The sequence below is a fragment of the Bicyclus anynana genome, chromosome 1, assembly GCF_947172395.1.
Source record: "Bicyclus anynana chromosome 1, ilBicAnyn1.1, whole genome shotgun sequence".
Lineage (NCBI taxonomy): Eukaryota > Metazoa > Arthropoda > Insecta > Lepidoptera > Nymphalidae > Bicyclus > Bicyclus anynana.
In genome coordinates this window covers 2,600,148-2,626,696 of record NC_069083.1, presented here as the reverse complement: position 1 = coordinate 2,626,696, position 26,549 = coordinate 2,600,148, and the positions used below count along the sequence as shown (strand labels likewise).

General features: G+C 38.5%; 1 protein-coding gene across 1 annotated transcript; it reads left to right on the top strand.

Annotated features, from left to right (window-relative positions):
- LOC112051247 (probable peroxisomal acyl-coenzyme A oxidase 1) lies at nt 1–24,976 on the top strand. The gene is made up of 13 exons (XM_052881205.1): nt 1–843; nt 6,485–6,644; nt 8,098–8,266; nt 9,594–9,717; nt 12,017–12,261; nt 14,147–14,307; nt 14,571–14,733; nt 16,422–16,612; nt 17,234–17,386; nt 19,013–19,118; nt 20,944–21,096; nt 22,768–22,884; nt 23,465–24,976. Exons 1-13 carry the CDS (start codon nt 726–728, stop codon nt 23,606–23,608), a joined length of 2,004 nt encoding a protein of 667 aa, XP_052737165.1. The 5' UTR covers nt 1–725; the 3' UTR covers nt 23,609–24,976.
- Nucleotides 24,977–26,549: the final 1,573 nt, after the last annotated feature.

The window sequence follows — 26,549 nt, the reverse complement described above, 5'->3', positions numbered from 1 at the left end:
TGAGAATTTGGGATTGGGAGTTGACAATGTAATATGTATTATACTACTCTATGGAGTTGACCTCGAGTAAATGAAAATAATAACAAAGAAAGAGATTATCTTTATAAGTTAAAAAAATATAATTAACTAATACAGTGTAATAAATGTACATGCAATTAGAAAAACACTGTACCTACTTAGTCCAATATTATTACAAAATTTATTTATTGCATAGCTGTTCTGTCTGATGTAAAATTGAAAATCTTTAATTTATTTTTACAAACAAGAATGTTAATCAGAAAATAATTAAATTAGAATCTCGACGAGATAAGTCGAAACTATGTATTATCGTATTTAGTTATCACTAATTACAGTGTCCTCTAGAGATAAAAATCATAATTAATTTAATTTGATATCGCTTTTGTTTGCTGTGCTTGATTTGTGTTCGAAATTCAAACGTTCGACGCAGAGCAGACGCAGATCAGCACACATATATACGTCGTAATACACACGTCATAGAGCTGATTTCTGTTTTGTAACCAGTTTTGTTTCGCCTGCTCAAATAGGCTAACAAATTACAAAATCCGATCAGTCAGTGAATATTTCAACACTGTGGTGACTGGTTGTTTCGATTGTGCTGTGTTACACAAAACGCGTCTTACCTAACAAAACCAAGAGATTGTAATACAAATAATACTACAATCCATAATATATTAAGTTTGGAATATTAACATAATAATTAAAAAATGGCAAAAGTAAATGTGGATTTGCAAAGAGAAAGGGACTCATGCAGTTTCAACATAACAGAATTAACACACTGGATTGATGGAGGTGTTCAAAAAACTGAGGAGCGAAAAAAAAGAGGTAATTATTATACTTTGTAAACTAAACTAAAAAAACATGTTAACAATACTGTAGTAAACAATTAGTAACTAAGTATGTGTCCATACAATATATACTCAAACTTGAAAGAAGGCAATTCTTGTCTATGTTTTTTTATTTTGTTAATTTCTGGATCAAATAGATTTTAAAGTAGTTTTAACTGTTAGCATTGAACAACAAATGCCTTGTCTCATTATGGTTAGATGTAGAAAAAAATGTCACAGAACTAAAAACCTTTTCTGATGTGAAAAAAACATTACTTTCCCCCAAAAAATATTATTACCTACCTACACTAAGATTTTTGAATATTGGACATGTCTTCCTGCATAATGCTTACCCTTATCTGTAATCCTATGCACACCACAGGATAATACAATGAAAATATTTACTCAAGATGAAGTCATGATTCTATTGTTTAAATGTTTCTATGTTTGCAGTACATACAGTACATTATGTGCTATCTGATAGATGATTAAGTAATACCTACATAACTTTTTGTTTTCTATTGTAATCCAATGGCTATGTCTCTTCAGTGGATTATATTTTCCTCTCACTCAAATTTTCAACACAGATTCATCACCAGCCGTAGGTCTTAGAGATCACTCATCATCATCAATCATTAAACAGTAGCTTTATGCCCTCGGCCCACCTAGGGGGGTCAACCAACATTGAACTTTTGTTTGTGGGTCGCCAGTCCAGCACATTGGGACCCCAACATCCATTGCCTCTTCGAACTATGTGCCCTCCCCATTGCCACTTCAGCTTCACAACTTGTTGATCTGTATATATTCATTGCATAGAGATAAAATAGATGGGCTATTTTATCTCAATGCACTGTGTCAACTCCACCACCATTGGGAGATTCATTGCTATTTTGTATATCTTATTTTACATCAGCAGATCGATAGATCTTGGGGACTTGTGATCCTAGAGTAAATAAATACTAAACTGATAATATAAAAAACAATTTAGAACCATTGTTAATGTTTTTGTACATTATAACAACAGAATTATTTTTGTGTTGAAGTTTAAATTCCCATAAAAATAAACATGGATAGTCAGTTATACAATGGATTATCTTATCTATAGAATATTATCTGTTTAGGTGTTATATAATTATTACTTTTATTAAATACTAGCGGACGCCCGCGACTTCGTCCACGTTGAATTTAGTTTTTCACAAATCCCTCGGGAACCATAGATTTTTTCAGAACAAAGAGTAGCCTGTGTGTTAATCCAGAGTAAAATCTATTTCCAATCCAAATTTCAGCCAAATCGGTTCAGTAGTTGCGGCATTAAAGAGTAACAAACATCCAAACATACAAACTTTCGCTTTTATAATATTAGTAGGACTTACAGAAGCCACGCAGTTTCACGACGTTTCACCCACATAGTACCTATTCCCCTGAGAATATGTGGATAAAATATAGCCTATAGCACTTGGTGATAATTTAGCTTCCCAACAGTGACAGAACAAACAAAGCTTGGCTTGTCGAGAAGGCTTTATATAATAGTTATAAAGAATTCTTGGAAAATAAAATTTCAAGATATATATTTAAAATTACTTTATTGTAAATTGAATATATTTTATGATGATTAATATGACCATTTATGAACAATGACTAAGACTATAGCTTGGCAACTTCGTTCGTAACACTCGCGATGGTCCATGCGGGCCGGGGGGCGTGTAGCGATGAATGAAAAAGCCACGACTTATGCACCTCACTTACCCGCACGCACGATATCACACCTGCGCAGTCTTTTCCACCGTCCACCGCCCGCACATAATGAGAGTGTTATCAACAAACTTGCCAGACTATAAGTTAACATAAAAAAAATATACATTTAAATACTTACCTATATCAACCAGTGGCGTGCATAAGGATGTCAATCACGGTATGAACTAGTAATAAGCAAACCAGAAAAATCTTTATTTAATAAACATTAAGAAATCAACTCTTAGGGTATGCAGTACTTTAATGCATGTATGAAGTGCACGCCACTGATGTCAACCTCTAAACTTCTAAGGTATAACCCTAAGTTTTGAGACTTCAAAATATCAATACATCATGAATTTTCCTTTAACTGTTGAATGTGGTTTATTGCAACATAGTGCATTTAATTGTAATTTGTATAGGTAGAGAAAAATTCATGCTCATTTTCCTCTTCTCAATAATTCAAACTGATTAGGTTTATATAAATAATAATAATATTTCCATTTTCCATAACAGAAACTAGAGGAAACTAAATGAAACAACACTAGTGGGAAACAGTTCTACTTCATAGTTTGTATGTTAACTAATCCTAACTAATATTAATTTACTAACACTGTAGTTATTGTCTATGAATTAGAGCAAATGCTTTTCAAAAGATATATATTATATCTTGCGCATCTATTACTAATTACTAATTACTAATATATATAAAAATGAATTGCTGTTCGTTAGTCTCGCTAAAACTCGAGAACGGATTAACGGATTTATCTTATCTTGATCTTGTAATGTTCGTGGAAGTATAGGAAAGGTTTAAAAGGTGAGAAAAAATCAAATAATTTCCGGGAAAACCCTAAAAACCGCCCTTTTCTATTTCCCATACAAACGTTTAAGAGTCAAGCGGTAGGGGTAGGGTAGTTGTAGGGTAGGGGTAGGGGTAGGGCAGAGGTAGGGTAGAGGTAGGGTAGGGGTAGGGTAGGGGTAGAGGTATTAGAGTTGGGATAGAGAATAAGTGCACTTATGTCAAAACGAAGCTTGACCGGGTCCGCTAGTTACTAATATAATGAAGCTGAAGAGTTTGTTTGGTTGAACGTCGTCATCAACCCATATTCGGCTCACTGCTGAGCTCCTGTCTCCTCTCAGAATGAGAGGGATAAGGCCAATAGTCCACCACGCTGGCCCAATGCGGATTGGCAGACTTCACACACGCAGAGAATTAAGATAATTCTCTGGTATGCAGGTTTCTTCACGATGTTTTCCTTCACCGATTGAGACACGTGATATTTAATTTCACAAAATGCACACAACTGAAAAGTTGGAGGTGCATGCCCCGGACCGGAACCCACACCCTCCGGAATCGGTGGCAGAGGTATATCCACTGGGCTATCACGGCTGTTTTTGGTTGAACGCGCTACCTAATCTTCAGTGTTAGATACTAGCTCTTAAAAAGCCTCAATAGTTCAACGGTTCGGTACGGTATTGTCGTACCCTCTCCTAGCACAGTCTTTCCCGACTACTTGGAGGGAAATGGAAATATTGGTCATATTTAAAAGATGTCAAATATTCTTTTTAAAAATAAAAAAATAGCCCATTTGTCGAGGAAGTCTTCAATAAATATTGATGGTTTCTACACGGCTTCATAATGTTAAATAGTTTGGCGCTGTGGTCCATGTCTGACTGGTGGGAGACTTCGGCCGTGGTTAGTTACCACCCTACCGACAAAGACGTATCGCCAAGCGATTTAGCGTTCCGGTAGGTTGTCGTGTAGAAACCGAAAGGGGTCTGGATTTCAACCTACTCCAAACAAGTTAGCCCCCATCTTAGATTGCATCATCACGTACTAACAGGTTACATTGTAGTCAAGGGCTAATTTTTTGAAAAAAAAAAGAAGATGATTGTCAAAAAATTAGTTCGGATGAATTGCGACGTACATAAGGTCAAGAACTACCACGCAGAAACTGCCTTATCACGATGAAAATTATTCTAAGCCGAAGTTACGAATTTTTCTTACCTACTAGCGACACGTGGCGAGCACGTGTCTATATTATTTTTATATCATCATCATCATCCATCATCATTATAATCAGCCGTCCACTGCTGGATATACGCCTCTTGTAAGCATAGGCGTATATAGAGGGGGGGGGGGGGGGGGGGTGGCGCGGCTGTGCCAACCCTAAAATTAACCTGTGCGATTGGATCTGTACCTACCCACCCTAGAATTTAGGGCTACCATTATGGATTTCTATTATGATACTAATAATAGAATCGATGTCGGGAGCCAGGGCCACCCTAGGAAATAATCCTACATCCAGCGGCTCCCTGTTACCTTATATTATACTAGTGGTTCTTGTTCCCGTAGGAATAAAGGGATAAAATACCTATAGCACTCGAAAAATGATAGTGTAGCTTCACAAAGAATTTTTCAAATCAAATCTTTCCTCTTTATAATATTAGTAAAGATTTTTTTAGGTAACCTTATCTTCATACTGACTGAAGCCTGTGCCTTTCCGTAAAATTCAGTTTGTCACAAATCCCGCAGGAATCGTAAATTTTCCCGTGATAAAAATTGCCTGCGTGAATAATTTAGTCCATTTAAATCGAACGAACTCCGTACTAAATACCAGCCGTATTAATTAATGCCTGTGCTTCTGACGCCAAAGCCAAAGTCAAAATTCATGTTATTATGACGTCATAACGCTGTATCGTGGCGAGCAATCAGTTATTTAGGCAATGTAATTATTTGGAATTCAATGTTCGGCACAAATCATACTTTTAAATCTTAAATTGAGGCAGTTATGTTTTAACTATGTATTAACTGTAATTTACATTTTTATTAGGGTTATTCACGGTCACATTACAGAAAAAAAACCGAAGAAAAGTTAACATTTGCAGCTACAGGACTTGGAAGATCATCACAGGGTGTCAATTTTTATAAGATTTAGTTTTGAATCCTTATAACGTACACGACTCGGATTTTTTTTTCATATTTTTCTAATAGCAGCCATGACTTGTCCTTTTGCCCGTTTCCGGCTTGAAGTTGATTTTTGGGACACCCTGTATACGGTTTGCACAGATAAAATACCGAAATCGTTCAATACCTAATAAGGAAATAATTAAATCTCTCAGTCAGCATGATTCCCAACTTTTTAAACATTCATCATCATATTTCAGGTAATTTGCAAGTAATAAACGTATATTACCACCTATAATATCCAAAACATCCTCATGAATCAATCCGTCCTTTAGTTAAAACTGTATGGAACTTCAACGTAGACTTTATAAAGTTTATTACTTATTTACAATATTTTATAATATAATTTATAAAGCGATTATCTATTAGGTACTTAAATAATCTATTAGGTACTTAAATAATACGCGAGTTTAATTTATTACGTTTTTGCTTAACTCAATTAAGATTCCTTAACGGATGTTCTTAAAGTAAACACTAGTACTTATACCGTTTATGTAATATCTACTCTGCTCCGATACTTAGCTCATAGGAAGGTACTTATGTCGTAACTTTTCTATACATTAACCTCCTGACCTGATATCCGTATTAGGCTAAGAGCCTTTGAACCCCAGTCCTTCGTAATTTTTAAACGACTTTAAAAAAGGAGGAGGTTTTCAATATTACCGTGAATCGCGGCAAACGAACGAACGATTGAGTGAAACGAACTGTCACCCGCACCATCCTACATGAAACAATCTGTAATACTTAACACAATGTTTAGATATTATTTATTTTGTTGTTTACAATGTGACTAAGATAAATTAAGACAATTAGCCACTTTTGTCCGCCTCAGTAAGAACGTTAAACTGTCCCGGTCATTATCACTATCTTGTGATAATACTTCAAATCTCCTGTCCATGAAAATATGCTGATGCTCATTATACTGTTGTTTTTGTTCCAGAGGAGATGGCCCTCAAGGAGGGCATCCACCTCGAACCAGTGCCCTCCGTGTATTTGAGCCACAAGGAAAAATACGAGCTGGCAGTCAAAAAAGCCTGCCTGCTCTTCAAAATGATTCGTAAACTGCAGGAGGAAGAAAATGCCGGAATGGAAAATTACTTGTGAGTAAAAATATTATCGATGTCTTAACTATTAACCCAAGCATAACTCGCTCCATCGCCCGCTGAGTGACTTTGAGCCTTCTAATAAGGCCCATAGTCAGCGACCAAGTCTCGGATCCGTATGTCATCACTGGCAACACGCACTGTTTGAAGACTTTCGCCTTCAGGCACTGAGGAATTTTGACGCAAATATGTCGCAGAGTTTTCCAAACATTGCCCAGCCGAGCTGGATTCGGCGATTCACCTCTTCCTCGAAATTGGACCTACCTAATTGGACTGTGTGAGATCCGCAAACGAACCAGAGTCACTGATTTAGCTCAGCGAGTCGCGAAGCTGAAGTGGCAATGGGCGGGCCACATAGTTCGAAGAGCCGATGGACGTTGGGGTCCCAAGGTGGACTGAGACTGATCATACGGGTTGCAGATAGCCGTTGGATACTGGCGGCTCGACAGCGTTGTTTTTGGAAGTCCATGCAAGAAGCCTATGTCCAGCTGTGGACGTCCATCGGCTGAAAATGATGACGAATGGTGAACTATTCATCGTGATTTATATTATTAGGTTTTGATAACATGTGTATGCAGCGTGAACTAAGCTGAGTAATTTCATCTAATGGTTTAGACTATACACTACCGCAGAATTAGCGGAACACAATAGAGGAAGAAATACATCATTATTTTTTTTCCCATCACTAGCCGGTTTTTCGTATCACTTTACTTTTTTATTATTTTAGATCTAACTAGCAGACGCCCGCGACTTAACATACCCCTATACATACATTACAATACTTTAGTGGTAGAATTTTGAAAATTCTTTAATCACTTTATTTTTTAATTTTCTGGTAAATCACATACAAATTTATTAAATGTTACTTGAAAATTTAAGGACCTTCCATACAATTTCAACGCTTACTTTTCCTCCAACTATTTTGATTTTCATGAAGAATACTAATCTTTGATCTTCTTCGTAGTATCAACTAAAATCTATTTATCTAATTCAATGTTATAGATTTATAAACACATAGATAGTGTGTAGTCGCAGGAATCGTAAGCCGTTTAATGTGCCCCGAAATAGGAGCCCTTGAAGTATCGCTGCGCTACGATAAGTAGTAGATAGTAAGCTTGTGTGCGTGTCGGCGAGGTTAATTAATAATTAACTTACGCTCACATAGTTATAGAAGTGTGTTCACATTTGGAGTGAAAATTGATAGGTGTTACGGGTCTATAGGTCACTAGCTGATGCCGCGCGGTTTTACCCTCGTGGTTCCCGTTCCCGTATGAATACGGGGATAATATTTAGCCTATAGCTTTCCTCGATAAATGGGCTATCTATCGCTAAAAGATTTTTTAAAATCGGAGCAGTAGTTCCTGAGATTAGCGCGTTCAAATAAACAAACTCTTGAGCTTTATAATATTAGTATAGATTAGTCAGAATTCAATGTACTGTTTAATCACAGGGCAGTACTGGGTGGTAACTTGGGTGCGGCGATACTCGGCGATGGGAACCCCTTGACGCTGCACTACGTGATGTTCATCCCCACCATCATGGGGCAGGGCACCGTGGAACAACAGGCCTACTGGATCGGCAGGGCGTTCAACCTTGACATTATCGGAACATATGCTCAGGTATGTTAATTAATGACAATCCTTCGTGGATATCATACAACTAGCTGACGCCGCGCGGTTTTACCCGCGTGGTTCCCGTTCCCGTAGGAATACAGGGATAATATATAGCCTATAGCCTTCCTCTATAAATGGGCTATCTAACACTGAAAGTTTTTTTCAAATCGGACCAGTAGTTCCTGTGATTAGCGCGTTCAATCAAACAAAAAAACTCTTCAGCTTTATAATATTTGTATAGATAGGTAGATGACATTCCTCAGTTTATTTTATTATGTTGTTATTAATGACCAAATTAGGGAATAGGCCAGCTGTAAACTTTATTATTAAAAATCTTTTATCGTAATTAGATGAAAATTCATTCAGTTTTAGCTTCCTTACATTATACGTGACATTTTTCAATAAATTTACTATAAACCTAAACGCAAAAATAACAAAGATATTAGTAATTTTGTTTGACCGCCCATACAAATCTAACGATCATTATGGGCCTACGACGTCATTAAATCGTACCATTTTGTATGCGGCGTTTTTTAGGGATCCGCGGCAGCGCCGCAAATCTGACCCTTCAAATCCCTGTAGCTCCGAAAAAAATCATCGCAGATACCCTGTTACTTTTACAAAATTGCTTTACATACTCCTAATTTCTAAACAAATTAAAAAACGGTCATCATCCCTATTTTTACATGTTATTATACTATGCTAGCTAACCAATGCATAGAATTATGAAGGCAATTAAATACAGACAAAAATTCCTTAACCTTTGAGCTTTAAATACTTATTCAAATGTACATGACAATATTCTATTTAACAATGGGATGTAACACTACAAAATATCATAATTATATTGTAAGTACATGTAACAGTAGAATCTTAGTATATTTTGTTAGTTAGTTGTAATGAGTATAAAAAAAATTAGAATTTAAACTATCGTGAGTGTTTCATATTAATTTATTATGAAATACTGCTAAAACTCACACGGTGAGAGAGAGAGAGATAGAGGTACAACGTCATACTATGCCTGACTAGTTTCAAACCACACGGGGCTAGTCATGAGCTAGTTCTTGTAACGCACTGATCAGTTCCAAACTGATCATTGGTATCTCACCCCCGTGCTTCAGAGAGCATGTAAAGCCGCTATATTTTTTTTTTTTTTTTTTAAAGTCCGGCCGCTCAGCAATTGCGTTTCTGACAGGTAGTGCGAATGGGACAGACATATTCAATTACAACTGCCTCTTTTTGTCTCTCTCGCTCTCTGTCCGATGTTACATCATCGACATGTCAGAAACGCAATCTCTGAGCGGCCGGACTTTAATAATTGTTTAATTACCAGACGGAGTTGGGTCACGGAACCTTCGTGCGTGGTCTAGAGACCACCGCCACATACGACGCCAGTACCAAAGAGTTCGTGTTGAATAGCCCCACGCTCACTGCCTACAAATGGTGGCCTGGGGGATGTAAGTATACCATGGAACTAATTTTTAGCTAAATATGTTTTATACATTCCTCTTTGTATTCTTTTCAAACGAATTTTTTGTACACAATTAAAATTATTAAGTTTTTTTTTTTAATTCAATTACAGTATTTGACACAAAAAAAATTAGATTGAAAAAATGCTTAAAACCAAGATTAGGGTCAAGGATACTTGACGAATATCTAATGGTCAATTGACCCGCTCATCAGGTATTTTGTCAGACCAATTACCATAGAACCTGCCTCGCTAGACTTTACCCCTCTGACAAAAGTATAAGATTACGATCTAACGTTCTATTGTAAACTACGCCTATAAAATCGAAATTCGAAATCAAAAATATTCTCTCAATGTTCGTTAATTATATTATTTAACTAGAGAAACCCCGTGAAATTATAAATACGGGGATAAAATATTGCATATGTCACTCGGTGATAATGTGAAAGAATTTTAAAAATCAGTTCTTGCGTGAGCAAACAAACTCACATTGATATTCGTTAGGATGGTGTTATTTTCAATTCTCGTTACTCCTAGTCACAGTGACTTGCTAATTAAGTATAAAATCTAGACTTTACAGCGGACAATGTTTCTATACCTAGACCCATTAATAATATTTATTGCTTTTGTCCTGTTGATGGCTCAGTAACTATTTAATATAAACAATAATATTATCCTCAAGTGTTAGAAGGCTAACACTCCTAACACTTGAGGATCAGTAGTTAGTTCAGTAGTTAACGTATGCGGCTTCGCAAAGTCTTGGATTCGTATCCCGGGTCGTGCGATATAATATTGAGCTTTATTTTTATCAAGAAACTCAATGGCAGGCAGTACTATACCCGTGTCTCAGGGACCACGTTAAATCGCTACCCAGTCAGTATTTAAGGCAAACTGAAAAATAATCAATTTTTAAAATAGTTCTGTGTTCATAGTGGTTAATACGATTCACTATTTAATAATTTAAAGGGTTACAGATTAATTACTATATTAATTTTTTTGAAAGATATAAAAACATTTTTTTTTATATTATTTACAAGTTTGTAGTCGAGGGCTAACCTCGACTACAATCTCACTTGGTAAGTGATGATGCAATCTAAGATGGAAGTGGGCTAACTTGTTAGGAGTAGGATGAAAATCTACACCCCTTTCGGCTTCTACACGACATCGTACCGAAACGCTAAATGGCTTGACGGTACGCCTAGTAAGGTGGTAACTAGCAACGGAAGAAGTTCTTAGATAACGTTAAGTTTCTATTTCTAGCTGACTTCTTGACTAGCTCAGCATTATTTCAATCAAACAGCTGGTACAGACAGACAGACATATTTTACCATTTTGAATGACCCTGTTGAGTAGACCTTGGGACCTTATTAGTGTTTGTTCAAAACAAGCAAGATAAACATAATTATATGTATAGTGCACTGATAAAGTAGGTATTTATATTTTTTTTATCATGTTTGTTCCAGTTTAATATCATTCGGAAAAGTGATAAAGAGGGTATCTATTTGTGTGAGTCAAAGGTCGGCCAATGTCTGTTGACAATAGAATACTTACTACTTTTTACTACTTTTGGCTTGTGGGAGGCTTCGGCCGTGGCTAGTTACTACTCTACCGGCAAAGACGTATCGTCAAACGATTTAGCGTTCCGGTAAGATGTCGTGTAAAAACCGAAAGCGGTGTGATTTTTCATCCTACTCTTAACAAGTTAGTTTCCATCTCAGATTGCATTATCACTTACCTTACTTAGGTAAAACTACTGCAAGCTCTCTCTCTTCTGTATGTCTGTGTCTCTCTTTCACTTCTCTGAAATATTTTTGTTGTATCACTCAACCAAGTTGCAATGAAAAACGTAGGTATTTACTCATATCAAACGGGCTCGTTTGACTTTATCCTTCGCAAGACACATAGAATATAATGAACTTATTTGCTAAAACATTGAGAAAAAACTTTTATTATATATTTTGTCATTGTAGAAAACGTAATTTCTGATATTTCCTCCAGGATATCATGAGGAATCATTTCCCCAATCGCCAGACCCGCTAGAAACCCTTAAAGATTTCATTAAAAAATGTTTTTTGAAGGGCCCCGAATCTCAGTGACTGGCGAATATGCTATATATGTGGACTGTTGAGGTATCCCTTGAAACTTGCTACCTTTGAAAGCCACAGTCCAAACCAATCTGACTTTAATAATAATTCTTAGGCTGCGACCCAAAATCAAAGTCTAACTTTGTAGTCATGTAAAAAAGGAATGTACCTTATATTTTCTAAATAGCCTTATTTCCTTTAAAGTGGCACACACGGCCAATTACTGCATCGTGATGGCCCAACTGTACACCAAGGGCAAATGCCACGGCATACACGCGTTCATCGTCCAACTACGAGAGGAAGAAACCCACATGCCGGTCCGTGGCATCAAGGTTGGCGAGATTGGCGCCAAGCTTGGCATGAATGGCACCAACAACGGTTTCCTTGGCTTCGACAATGTCAGAATACCGAGGGATCACATGCTTATGAAGAATTCAAAGGTTTTAGAGGTGAGTAAATTAGTTTTTATTGTGATTGCTACTTTATTTAGTTAGAAATAGAGTCACAAAAAGTTATCTCTTTGTTCTGGAAAAGACAAAGGCTTCTAGATAAATGAATAGATAAGTAGACAAAAAGAGAACTAAACAATCTTGAAATTTAGTAACTGCTGCAATATATTTGAAAATACTTAAATAATAATTTGCAAATGAAAAAACTATAAAGATAAAAATCTAACCTATACCTAAAGTGAAATCAATTTAATATAGTAATAACTTGTTATATGTTTATTTTAAGGTCCAATTATAAAATAACTAGCCGATGCCCGCGACTTCATTCGTGGAAATTTCCTTTTTTACGAAAAAAACGTCGCAAAAACCATAGATATCTGGGCCAATATCCCATTTATCACTGTACCAAAACTAATCTATATCGCCTTAGTGTTTTAGCCATGAAAAGGTTGCAAACAGACAGTTTACTTTCGCATTTATAACATTAGTATGGACATAGTAATTACCTAGCAGCATATTAAAATTAACTCCAATGTATACTTGTAAGGAAATACTTCAGAACTCTTAAACATGAACAATTTAAGTGTCTAATAAAAATAAAACCTGCTCAAACCTGAGTCGGCAAAAACAAATTATTTAACACAGTAAAACAAAGTTAAATTAAAAAAGACTAAAAAATACAAATTAGAAACGACCTTCAGCTTCTGTCTAAATCTAAATGATGAAAAGACTACACATGTAGATAGCCTAAGGAGTTATCGGACATACATAAAAAAAAAAGATTTCGACGAATTGATAACCTGCTTTTTTTGAAGTCGGTTAAAAAGCTCCTGGCCAACAATCTGGCTTTCGTTTACAGTCTTCTGAGTCTCAATCTAGATTACCAACCAAATTTCTCTTCAACCTGTTAAAAGACCTTGGCCTCACTACAGAACTGCAGCAAATTCTATACCTACCAAGTATCCAAAACTAAATTTGCCTGAGCAGAGAGAACAACACGAGTATTAATAGATTTTAAAATATGTTCTTAATCCTATTCCTACACCAGTTGGTCATAAGCGAGACAGTTCAATAAATAACTAATCTAATAAATTATATAGTCGTTTATTGTTAAGTAATTATTTCCCATTGTACAACACGTAATAACTATGTAGTTATTACGTGTTCTACAACTCAACGAGTTCAAGGCAATTCGATGAACCGACTGTTTTTAAGGCATTCATTAGGTATTCCAATTTGAACATACTTAACACCGGCTTCTCTTTCAGTCATTGGTAATTTGACATTTGAGAAAAGAAGACACACACAGAGAAGAGATACACATACTATATCAGAGTAATTACCAAATAAAATTCTTATCTAAAAGAGAATTCGTCTATGGGAATAAAGTATCAAAATTGTGGGTTATTTAAAAAGATTTTTTATTCAACGACAAGTTACCGTTATCAGTTGATATTCATCATCAATATCAGCCGTTGGATGTCCACTGCTGGACATTGATTAACGTTAGCTTCAAACAACACCTTAAATTAAAAATTAAAATCCTGACATATCCCTGACAGTTAATAATTAACATTAACATTAACTACAATGACGATTGACGACTTTAGCGACGTTCGACTTTATACGAACTCTACGAATATCATAGGATCAGGGTAACCAAGCTTTCATCGTAGCTATAAGAACTTTCCTCTTAAACTTAGCATTCAATAAAAAAGTCGCGTCCAACCGTATCTGTGGGTTAAATTTTTTTTAAACAATGAGGTCTAAAGTACAATGTATAGGTACTAAAAGAACAGAGATAATTTTGGTCAAAACTGTCGTAGATCCAAGTACTTCATGTGATTAAATACTAATATGTGATTAAATCGTCCATTGTTCTCAGGACGGCACGTACGTGAACGCTCCCAGCTCGAAGCTGGCGTACGGCACGATGATGTTCGTGCGCGTCATGCTCGTCAACGACATGTGCAAGTACATGGCCAAGGCCGTCACCATCGCCGTGCGCTACTCCGCCGTGCGCAGGCAGTCGCAGCCCAAACCAGAGTGAGTGCTCGTCTCATTGCTCGGAGCTGGCGTACGGCACGGTGACGTTCGTGCGCGTCATGCTACGGGCGTATTTAAATAGTGTTGAAAATTTCAAACTACCAATAGATGGCGCTTTTAGAGAACTTTGAAACAATCCTTTTTTGTAAAAACCTGTTGTGATGCAGTTATGCCCAAGGTTCATAGAAGGCGCTTTAATTTTTTTAGTCGTGTGGTTTACAGCACATTAGTTTTTTTTTTAGAGAATTGATTTTTGTCTGTAGTGAGCCAGAACCGCAAATCATCGACTACTTGACGCAGCAACACAAGCTGCTGGTGGGCATCGCTTCAGTGCACGCGTTCCGCATGAGCGCCGACTGGCTGTGGCTCATGTACAACAACGTCACCGCCGAGCTCGACGCGGGCGACATGGAGAGGTTGCCAGAGGTGAGTCACACCGACACTAGCTGCTGGTGGGCATCGCTTCAGTGCATCGTTCCGCATGAGCGCCGACTGGCTGTGGCTCATGTACAACAACGTCACCGCCGAGCTCGACGCGGGCGACATGGAGAGGTTGCCAGAGGTGAGTCACACCGACACTAGCTGCTGGTGGGCATCGCTTCAGTGCATCGTTCCGCATGAGCGCCGACTGGCTGTGGCTCATGTACAACAACGTCACCGCCGAGCTCGACGCGGGCGACATGGAGAGGTTGCCAGAGGTGAGTCACACCGACACTAGCTGCTGGTGGGCATCGCTTCAGTGCATCGTTCCGCATGAGCGCCGACTGGCTGTGGCTCATGTACAACAACGTCACCGCCGAGCTCGACGCGGGCGACATGGAGAGGTTGCCAGAGGTGAGTCACACCGACACTAGCTGCTGGTGGGCATCGCTTCAGTGCATCGTTCCGCATGAGCGCCGACTGGCTGTGGCTCATGTACAACAACGTCACCGCCGAGCTCGACGCGGGCGACATGGAGAGGTTGCCAGAGGTGAGTCACACCGACACTAGCTGCTGGTGGGCATCGCTTCAGTGCATCGTTCCGCATGAGCGCCGACTGGCTGTGGCTCATGTACAACAACGTCACCGCCGAGCTCGACGCGGGCGACATGGAGAGGTTGCCAGAGGTGAGTCACACCGACACTAGCTGCTGGTGGGCATCGCTTCAGTGCATCGTTCCGCATGAGCGCCGACTGGCTGTGGCTCATGTACAACAACGTCACCGCCGAGCTCGACGCGGGCGACATGGAGAGGTTGCCAGAGGTGAGTCACACCGACACTAGCTGCTGGTGGGCATCGCTTCAGTGCATCGTTCCGCATGAGCGCCGACTGGCTGTGGCTCATGTACAACAACGTCACCGCCGAGCTCGACGCGGGCGACATGGAGAGGTTGCCAGAGGTGAGTCAAACCGACACTAGCTGCTGGTGGCACCAAATTATTTAAGAAGCGCGTAGTATTTGTATGTTGGTTGAAATGATGAATCACTTAAATCTTGGACAGCATCGCCATTTAGCTTTGAGCTCGCAATGAAATGCTTATAATAACTATGTGCAGCTGCACGGGCTGTTTTGGTGACAAGTGGTGGGCACGGGGTGACGTGTAGAAATAGTCAGGGTTATAGGTAAAATAAACTTGTACCTCTTCCAAGTTAGCTCCCTTCAATTTTAGACTGCATTGTCACTTAACATCAGGTGGAGATCACAGTCAATTCGTCATTTATTAAAAAAAACTAATGTTAGACCACACAACTGAAGTGAAACTTCAGTTTGAACAACTTAAAATACTAAACGTATTCGGCGCTGCTCTCAGTCCCATCTCTTTCGCCCCAACGCAACGAAAGAGATCTATATTTTCTTGGTATATTCTCCGCTATTGGTCTTTCTCTTTTCGAGATATGTCGTGGTGCGAATTATAGGTCTACAGCAGCAGATTAATATCGACTGAAATTATTAAATCCTAGACGACTACGTCACTTGAAGTCGTGAGCGTGATCGTAAGGATTCCCAAATGGAACGTAGCCACAATATAGCACGAATCCTAGAAGATTAGTCACTTGAGGTATACATGCGGTCGCGAGCGTGATCGTTAAGATCCCCAAGTGGAATGTAGCCTAAGTAATAGTAACTCTGTCCAGTTGCACGCGCTGTCGTGCTGCCTCAAGGCGGTGAGCACGGACGACGCGGCGCAGTGCGTGGAGCGCTGCCGGCTGGCGTGCGGCGGGCACGGCTACATGCTGTCGTCCAACCTGCCGCTCACGTACGGCCTGGTGACGGCTGCCTGCACCTACGAGGGCGAGAACACCGTCATGCTGCTACAGACTGCCAGGTAACTGTAATGATCACACTGTCGTCCGTCCGTTGGACACGCAACACAACAAGTAGTGCGCAACACAACTTTTTTTTACACAACTGTTTTACAGAAGGGGAAACCCTCATGGACACCTAGAGCTGAGTTAGGCATTGCTGGACTCTTACCGGCTAAAAACCCCTTCTATCGCCCTGTTTTCTGTGTACCAACACAACTACATCTAGTTCTTCTACGCTAGAACACAATAGATTTTTGGACACCGATTCTAAAGAAATTATTTCTGATTATGTATTTGCTGTTGGATTTTTGAGGAAGATCTAGAAAGGCGCCAGAGCTAATAAAACGGGACAAAACGGCTTTTCCTTTGAGACTCAGACTTCAGCTTAGAGGGACGGGCGGACCAATTGGAGCCTTTTCATTACTTATAAAAATTCTTAATAAAATCTGCCTTCAAAATCGATAGTAGAAATCTTGCAAACAGACAAATTTGATGTTTTGAAAACTGCGTGTGTGAAGTCTGCCAATCCGCATTGGGTTAGCGTGGTGGACTATTGGCCTAACCTATCGTTCTGAGAGGAGACTCGTGAACAGTGAGCCAAATAGGGTTGCTAATGATGATAATGACATATGTTTGTCAAGGTATCTGGTGAAAGCATGGCAGCAAGCCGCGGCGGGCAACACCTTACCCCCCACGGTGTCGTATCTGGGGGAGCTGCGCGCCGGCCGCCGCTCGCCGCCGTGGGACAACACCATCGAGGGCATCGTCAAGGGATTCCACATGGTCGCTTCTGGGTAAGATACTCTTTGGTTTACTCTGTGTCATACTCGAAGTTGGCATTAACTATCCTAAAAATATGCTGATTGTAATCAAAGTTCAAATCAGATCCAAAGCCTGATCTTCTATCAGGCTTAGGATGTGATTTGGATGGAAGATAATTATAATTAACTCTTACATTTGTTTTGTTCTTTAATGCAGACAATTTGAGCATTTTTTCGGTTTCAAATGGAAATCGGATATCTAATTTAAATTTTACTTTTAATGCAATGGAGTTTGCATTGTTCCTATTTGTGTCATAATGTTGGTAATTTGGAAATACTTACCTTACTTTACTTACTTAAATTATTTTTTTCTCCGCGGGGAGGAAAAAAATCCCTACGGACTTCTGCCGTCAGGCAGGGCATGTCCGATTCGCACGGACTAAAAATAACCCCTACAACTCCTCGGTCAGCACGGAACCGCATTAAACAATACTTCGTGCTGACCGATCAGTTATCATTCCTCGCGTTCCTTTTTCTCTTGTCTTTCTCTCGTTTCCCTCCGAACCATTATTGTTCGGAGCATGTTAGCGCATTTGTGCCATTCGATTTCGCTCGCCAACATGCGAGCAACAAGAGTTTGCGCATTAAACTTCCCTGTTTCCTGGACTTCTGCTGTCACGTCTGCACATCCCGGGCATTCAAAGAGAGCATGCTTCGGATTGTCCTCTTCTCCGCAGGAGTAACTTTTTTCATGTGGCGCCTTTCCAATGGCGAAGTATTAAACACCCCGTGTCCACTGAGAATTTGTGTAAGCCAGTGGTCTATCTCCCCATGCTTCCTGTGTAGCTAAGACTTTAAATCAGCATGTCATAATAAAACTGCAGGACGCAGGCCTTTTGTAGGGATTTCTGCGACTCGCTTGATGTCGTCAGTCCACCTGGTAGGGGGTCGACCAACACTGCGCTTTGTAGTGCGGGGTCGCCATTCCTTGGGACCCCAACATCCATCGGATCTTTGAACAATGTGCCCCGCCCATTGTCACTTCAACTTCGCGACTTGTTGAGCTATGTCGGTGACTTTGGTTCTTCTGTGGATGCATGTGTAGTACAGTTCCAAATGACTCTCACATAGAATGTCTTCAGAAGAATTAGATTATTATAGGAGAATGGCGAGGTTGCATGTATTTTGGGACTAGCTGATAGAAGTAGCGTACATAATGGAAACCCATTAATACTTGTCAATCGTGATTAAACTAAGAAAAAAGCAAATGGTAACCATTCTTGAAAAGCAGGGAGAAAGAAGATATACCTTAAAATTAGAAGGTACCCTATCTATCTATGCATACGAATAAATGTGAATTTTATACTGAAAAACACCGCCGCTGATATACAACTGCGTGATTGCTTTATAAATACGACAAGGCGTTTCGGTCTCAGGCAACAAGTAGAAAAATTTTACTATGCTAAGTATAGAAGTAATCTTGATTCCCGTTCTGTAAAATCTCAATATTTTTTTTTACAAACATCTTATAAAATAATAGTTTTAATTAATGCAAATGTATGAGTGTACGACACTTCTGAGTGTGACTCCCATTTTCGCCATCCTCCTTTCTGTATTGTTTCGAAAATAATATAAATATCCCATTTTCATTATTTCCAGAAAAATCGGCATATGCGTGGCACAGATAGAGAAACGTCAAAAAAACGGCATGTCATACGAAGACGCGTGGAACATGACCTCAGTGCAACTCGCCTCGGCGTCGGAGGTATTAATATTATTCTATTTTATGTAATCGCGAAACTGATTCACAAGACGTGAATTGACTTTGATCCGTAGATAAAGAAGTAAATCTATATCTGTACTAGCGGACCCGGTCAAGCTTCGCTTTGACTTATGTGCACTTCTTTCCTATCCCTACCCTACACTACCCTACTCCTACCCCTACTCTAACCCTACCCTACCCCTACCTTACCTTTACCCCTACCATACCCTACAATACCCTACCCCCACCCTACCCATACCCTACCCCTACCATACCCTACTTCCTAACCTTTGAACGTTAACCTATAGAATAAATCTTAGAAATTGTTTTCGAAAATAGAAACTTTAATTTCCATAAATAAATTTATGAACGCATGCGTAAATGTTAATCATTTGTCAGTATTTCTGAACGCTTGTATAAATGTCAATCATTACTTACAGTATTTAACATATTCGCTTTTAGGGAATATGTAGTGCACACGCTGAAAATAATACAATATTAATAATTATAAGATTGTTAATTAACAATAACAAATAAGGGTATAAAAAATAGATGTCGGTCAAAATCGGTCAAGCCGTTTCGGAGGAGTATGGCAAGGAAAACTGTGACACGAGAATTTTATATATTAGATTTACCTGCATACCAGAGATTTTCTTTAATTCTCTGCGTGTGTGCAGTCTGCCAATCCGCATTGGGCCAGCGTGGTGGACTATTGGAATAACCCCTCATTATGAGAGGAGAGTCGTGTTCAACAGTTGAATATGGATTGTTTTTTTTTGTATTCTTTACAGGTTAGCCATTGACTACAATCTTACCACCGCGCATACCACTGCGCCACGGAGGCCGTCAAATCGTGATGATGATAATGATATCCAATGATGTAGTAATTTCATAACTCAACTAGCTGACGCCGCGCGCTTTCACTGGGCTATCTAACACTGAAAGAATTTTTCAAATCGGACCAGTAGTTCCTGAGATTAGCGCGTTTAATCAAACAAACAAACAAACTCTTCATATATCTGCTTTATTATATTAGTATAGATAATGGGGATGATGACTAGGTTTGAATATATTGATTTTAATGATACATTCGGGTATATAAGGTCAATGTTAACTAATTTATACATAAAAAGCAAAGATTGTCTGGATATTTGCAAAATAAATAAGATTATAAAATTTCAAAATCTATTAATTTTTTTTTATCGTAATTAGATGAAAATTTATACAGTTTTAGCTTATGAACTATAAACATAAACGCACATATAACAAAGGTATTAGTAATTTTGTTTGAACGCCCATACAAACCTAACGATCAGCGAGCCAACGACGTCACTAAATCATGCCATTTTGTATGGGGCGTTTTTCAGGGATCCGCGGCAGCGCCGCAAATTTGACCCTTTAAATCGCTGTAGCTCCGAAAGTAATGATCGCAGATACCCTGTTACTTTTACAAAATTGCTTTAATTTTATTGATTACTAGCGGACCCGGTCAAGCTTCGTTTTGACATAAGTGCACTTATTCTCTATCCCTACTCTACCCTTCTATACCTCTACCCCCACTCTACCCCTACCCTACCCTACCCCTACCCTACCCCTACCCCTTGACTCTTAAACGTTTGTATGGGAAATAGAAAAGGGTTGTTTTTATGGTTTTCCCGGCAATTATTCTAATTTTTCTCACCTTTTAAACCTTCCCTATACCTCCACGAACATTTGAAGACCAAGATAAGATAAATCCGTTAAGCCGTTCTCGAGTTTTAGCGAGACTAACGAACAGCAATTCATTTTTATATATATAGATTAGCATACTCTTAATTCATCTCTACAGGCACATTGCCGAGCATTTCTCTTGTCGATCTACTACAAGGATAATGAGAAGCAAGTGGCTACAGTATCGCCGGAGTTGCGGATAGTGTTGCAGCAACTGTGCGACCTGTACATCGTGTACTGGGCGCTGCAACGTATCGGAGACTTGTTGAGGGTATGTTTTATTATTATTATTTTTTATTATTATTATTTTTTTATTATTCTTTACAAGTTAGCCCTTGACTACAATCTCACCTGATGGTAAGTGATGTAATCTAAGATGGAAGCGGGCTAACTTGTTAGGAGGAGGATGAAAATCCACACTCCTTTCGGTTTCTACACGACATCGTACCGGAACGCTAAATCGCTTGCGCTACGTCTTTGTCGGTAGGGTAGTAACCAGCCACGGCCGAAGCCTCCCACCATCTAGACCTGGACCAATTAAGAAAACTTCAATCGGCCCAGCCGGGGATCGAACCCAGGACCTCCGTCATTAAATCCACCGCGCATACCACTACGCCACGGAGGCCGTCAAACTTATTATTACTAGCAATATTAGTATTAGTGTATTACTAGCTGACGCCACGCGGTTTCACCCGCGCGGTACCCGTTCCCGTAAGCATATGGGGATAAAATATAGCCTATAGCCTTCCTCGATAAATGGGCTATCTAACACTGAAAGAATTTTTCAAATCGGACCAGTAGTTCCTGAGATTATCGCGTTCAATCAAACAAACTCTTCAGCTTTATAATATTAGTATAGATTTGTTTGTATATCTAGCTAATCATTAATTTATCACAATCACACTAATATTATATAGACGAAAGTTTGAGTGTGTGTGTCTGTTTGTTCCTCCTTTTGCGCTGTGTTTACTGAAGCGATTTGCGTCCGCTAGTTAGACTGTAAGATAAAATTGTAAAGTATTATAATAAAGGCTCTTTATTATTTCACTAGCTGACACCGCGCGGTTTTACCCGCGTGGTTCCTGTTCCCTTAGGAATACGGAGATAACATTTATCCTATAGCCTTCCTTGATAAATGGGCTATCTAACACTGAAAGATTTTTTTAAATCAGACCAGTAGTCCCTGAGATTAGCGCGTTCAAACAAACAAACTCTTTAGCTTTATAATATTAGTATAGATAGCAAGCTATATCTTATCTTAACTTATAAAAGCGAAAGGTGTCACAAGATATCGAGAACTGTATGATGTGCATGGAGGTTTATAGTTAGTAGATGTCCCCTAATAGTGGATTTTGCAACAGAGCCGGATTAAGGAGGTTCAAAAGCGGATGGAGTCGCTTGTATTTATATAAATTAAATTATATTTTGTGAATACTAAAGAAAGAAAAAACTTACTTTATTATACACCACAAATAACAATATGTTACGTTTGTTTTGTATATTGCTATATGAAGTATTTTTATTGTATTGTATTGTATTTGCATATTATGTATATTGTGTATTAGTTTATTACCATATACACAAAGTGTCGTATTTTCCCCTACAAAATGTATCTAAACTACTACAGATAGTGAAATATTTAAGATTATATGCGGGTGACGGGGGGAGGAGGACTGCACGGGTGTTAAGTCGTAGGCGCGAGGCAAAGGGAAGGACTGCGCGGGTATAAAGTCGTGCGCGCGGGGCATCGCTCTGCCAAGCTATAGCATCTGCTACTTTGGTCCAGGCCTAAAGAGGCTGTGCTAGTACATTCAATTCAATTCATTTATTTGCTGAAGATTTAAAGATTAACAAATGTATCCAGCCATTTCTGGCTTTGCCCGCCTCTGAGGAATTTGTTTATTCACCCTTCAAGTGTTTGAAATGGCGTTCGTGTCCGTAGTTCACGTCGATATCGGAGCGCGACATCGAGCAGCTGCAGAACTGGTACGAGGACCTGCTGGTGAAGGTGCGACCCAACGCCGTGGGGCTGGTGGACGCCTTCGACATCAGGGACGAGGTGACTTTTTTTTTTTTTATTCTTTACAAGTTAGCCCTTGACTACAATCTCACCTGATGGTAAGTGATGATGCAGTCTAAGATGGAAGCGGGCTAACTTGTTAGGAGAAGGATGAAAGTCCACACCCCTTTCGGTTTCTACACGGCATCGTGCCGGAACGCTAGATCGCTTGGCGGTACGTCTTTGCCGGTAGGGTGGTAACTAGCCACGGCCGAAGCCTCCCACCAGCCAGACCTGGACAAATAAAGAAAATCTCAATCTGCCCAGCCGGGGATCGAACCCAGGACCTCCGTCTTGTAAATCCATGATATATATCAAAATATATATCAAAAATTCAAAAACGTAAAACACCTATTTCTGGTAACAAATATGATTTTTGACAACAGTTTACTGGCAGTCAGAGCACGAAGGTCTAATTGATGGAGCCTCTCAATCGCGGGAAGTGGAGAGAATTAGGTAAACTAAGTAAACGAAAACATCGAGTAGCCTGTGAGACTCCACATCCATACTTAGGGGTTCACATAGTAGGTATGATCTAAATTTATATTCGAAATCGCTTATTAATTCAATAATTTTGCAGATCCTAAATTCGGCATTAGGAGCATACGACGGGCGAGCGTATGAGCGACTTATGGAGGAAGCGATGAAGAGCCCCCTCAACGCCGAGCCTGTCAACCAAAGCTTTCACAAATATCTTAAGCCATTGATGCAGGGCAAACTGTGATTTAAGTGCTATAAGCTCAGACCAATTATAGAAGGACCTGTATCACACTCATAGTCACGAGCAAAATTGTCTGTCATTTTCTGAGGAAAACTAGCTTCGATTTGGTATATATCTTATACTAAACTAGAAATTTTTGCCCGTTTTTTACACCATTCAACTTCACAAAAACATTATTAAGGAGCTCTTTAATCGACGAACACAATTACAACTATTTAACATCGATGCTATAAAGACAGTTCTTATAAACGCATTAGATCGTTGATCATATACTTTGACAGAAAAGTAACGTCAAGCGAGGCAGGTCCAATACAATAATTAGTCTGAAGCATAGACACCATAGATAAAAGGCTATAAGTATATGAAACCTCACTGACCAATAATAAAGTAAACTAAAACACATTGTGCCAAACAGTTGCAAATCATACAAATCAAAATTGGTAACTTTTTAGCAAGTTCGTATAGTAAGTACCAAGTAATATTAGTTTCATCTCTCTTTGGTTGACCTCAGAGAAATCGTTAATTAGTTTCATGACAATTTTTAACCATAAACAATTTTGTTTTTTATCATTCACTTTTGTTCAGTGAGTTGTAGGCTAGTAGATACTATGTAAGATGAAGTTATAAGCTCAATTAATAGTTTCATGATTGTGATTTTTAATAAGGTGCTTTGGGTATGATAACATAAAGTATTTATTTAAACATGAAAATCGACTTATGTTCGGATGAACTTAAAATATTTCACTATAAGTATAAGTGTAAATATTTAGCTTATGTCCATCAAACTACAGTTAAATTTAAATATAACGGCGTAATTTGTCTAGCGGTCTTAAAATTATCTATAGAACCATAGAGCAAAGATGTATTTTCAAGCATGTATTTGATATCCATTTTGTCACAGCTTGTCTTGACATTTGTATCTAAATAATATAAAAATATGAATAGAGATTACACTTGTAAAAGTGCCTATTCTTGCCTTAATACCGCCTTGTCTATGTATATAACCACCAACATGGTTATTTGAATGTATCGAAATAATTTAAAATATTAATTACGAAATAGTAATTATATATGACAAAAAACGCTATGAAGTTATAAAATACTTTAGATATAAGTGGGCATTAATTTAATCTTGTCAATCACTTTTATATCAACTTACATTAAACAATAAATCATGTAATCATAATATATCGTTATAACTTTGTTGTATGTGAGAACTGAAATTTAGGTGATGGTGGTTGTAAGACATTCCATACTACAATAGAAAGAGATTACTCAGTATTAGTTTATAATATATTGAATTATAGTATTGGGATTGAGATTTTGTGAAAATATATATTATATAAAAAATATATTGTTGTTTTGTAAGTTTTTGTTTGTTTTACTATCTATTTTTCTTTACTTGATTATTACTAGTTATTTATTAACTGAAATTGCACAAAAATTAATCTTTCGTCTTCGTTGAAAGTTTCACTCGACAATTATTTTTGTTTTCATATTTATTCTACTTACAAACTTATAGTTAAAAATAATAGGATAAAAGGTCTCTATTTTAAAACGAATTAGAGGCACAAATTGATTTGTTCCGTTTTTGAAGCGCTTACCAAGCATCTATTGCTAATATCAATGGCATGGATGTACCTAATAAATATTGAGTACAGGGTAATCTGATTTATTTCTTCTAAGCCCGAGATATTAAGTGAGTCCGAACAGGTCTAAGGACAGCTATACATAACTACTAGACAGCCATAAACAGCCTGTTGACAAACTCAAGGTGCTGGAATCACGACACCGCACAAGAAAGCCCAGTGATGGTCGATCCCTCACCAGGTGGAAATACGACATTAAGCGAATCGCAGGGAGTCAGTCGTTAAATGTAGGTCGCACTGTACTGCAATGGACATCCATCGGATAGTAAGATAAAGATGATGATGAACCTACAAAATAGAATATAGAAAATGAATAAAGATAAGGTACCTAGAAGATTATGTATTGTATATTAATTTACTCTTTCATATAAAATTATGTGTACTTTGACAATTTAAAGTGTATGTGCATTGTCATTTGTGCAATAAAAAGATACCCATAGATATTTTAAGACGAGATACCTAAATTAAATTCCTCTTAGACAAAATTTAAAAAAATGTAAGCTGTCAGTGTCAAACAAAGAGTATAAAATCACTGCTGTCACATTGACATACGTAGTATCTATTAAATTATTAATCTGTGACCATGCCATGGCAACTTAGAAGAACGTGAAATCTTTATGAAGCAGCGCCATCTACATTCTATAGTCCGCAACTTTAGGCTTTTTACACAACAATATCACTACTCAAAAAGGTTCTTTTAGGCGACACTTTTCGTTTCGATTCACATACATTTTATTTTTAATAATAAGCTTTACGGCTCTGGGTTCTAGCCCTTTTGAGCCCGGATTCACATACAATTAATTAATTATCTTGGACTAATTATAGAAGGACCTGCCTCGCAAGACGTTACCTCTCTGTCAATCAATCAACGATCTAACGCGTGTATACTTATATCGTATCGATGTTTCATTGTTGTAATCGTTTTCGTCGACTGAAAAAACTCCCTAATCATTCCGGTTTGTGTAGTAAATAGTTCAATGGCATGAAAAATGGTCAACAACTTCTAATTCACTAAAAGATGAAGTGACGTTCGATTTCAGTTTCACCTGATGGTAAGCGATGATGCAATCTAAGATTTTTTTTTTTTATTGTTTACAAGTTTCCCTTGACTACAATCTCACCTGATGGTAAGTGATGATGTAGTCTTAGATGGAAGCGGGCTAACTTGTAAGGAGGAGGATGAAAATCCACACCCCTTTCGGTTACGGCATCGTACCGGAACGCTAAATCGCTCGGCGGTACGTCTTTGCCGGTAGGGTGGTAACTAGCCACGGCCGAAGCCTTCCACCAGCCAG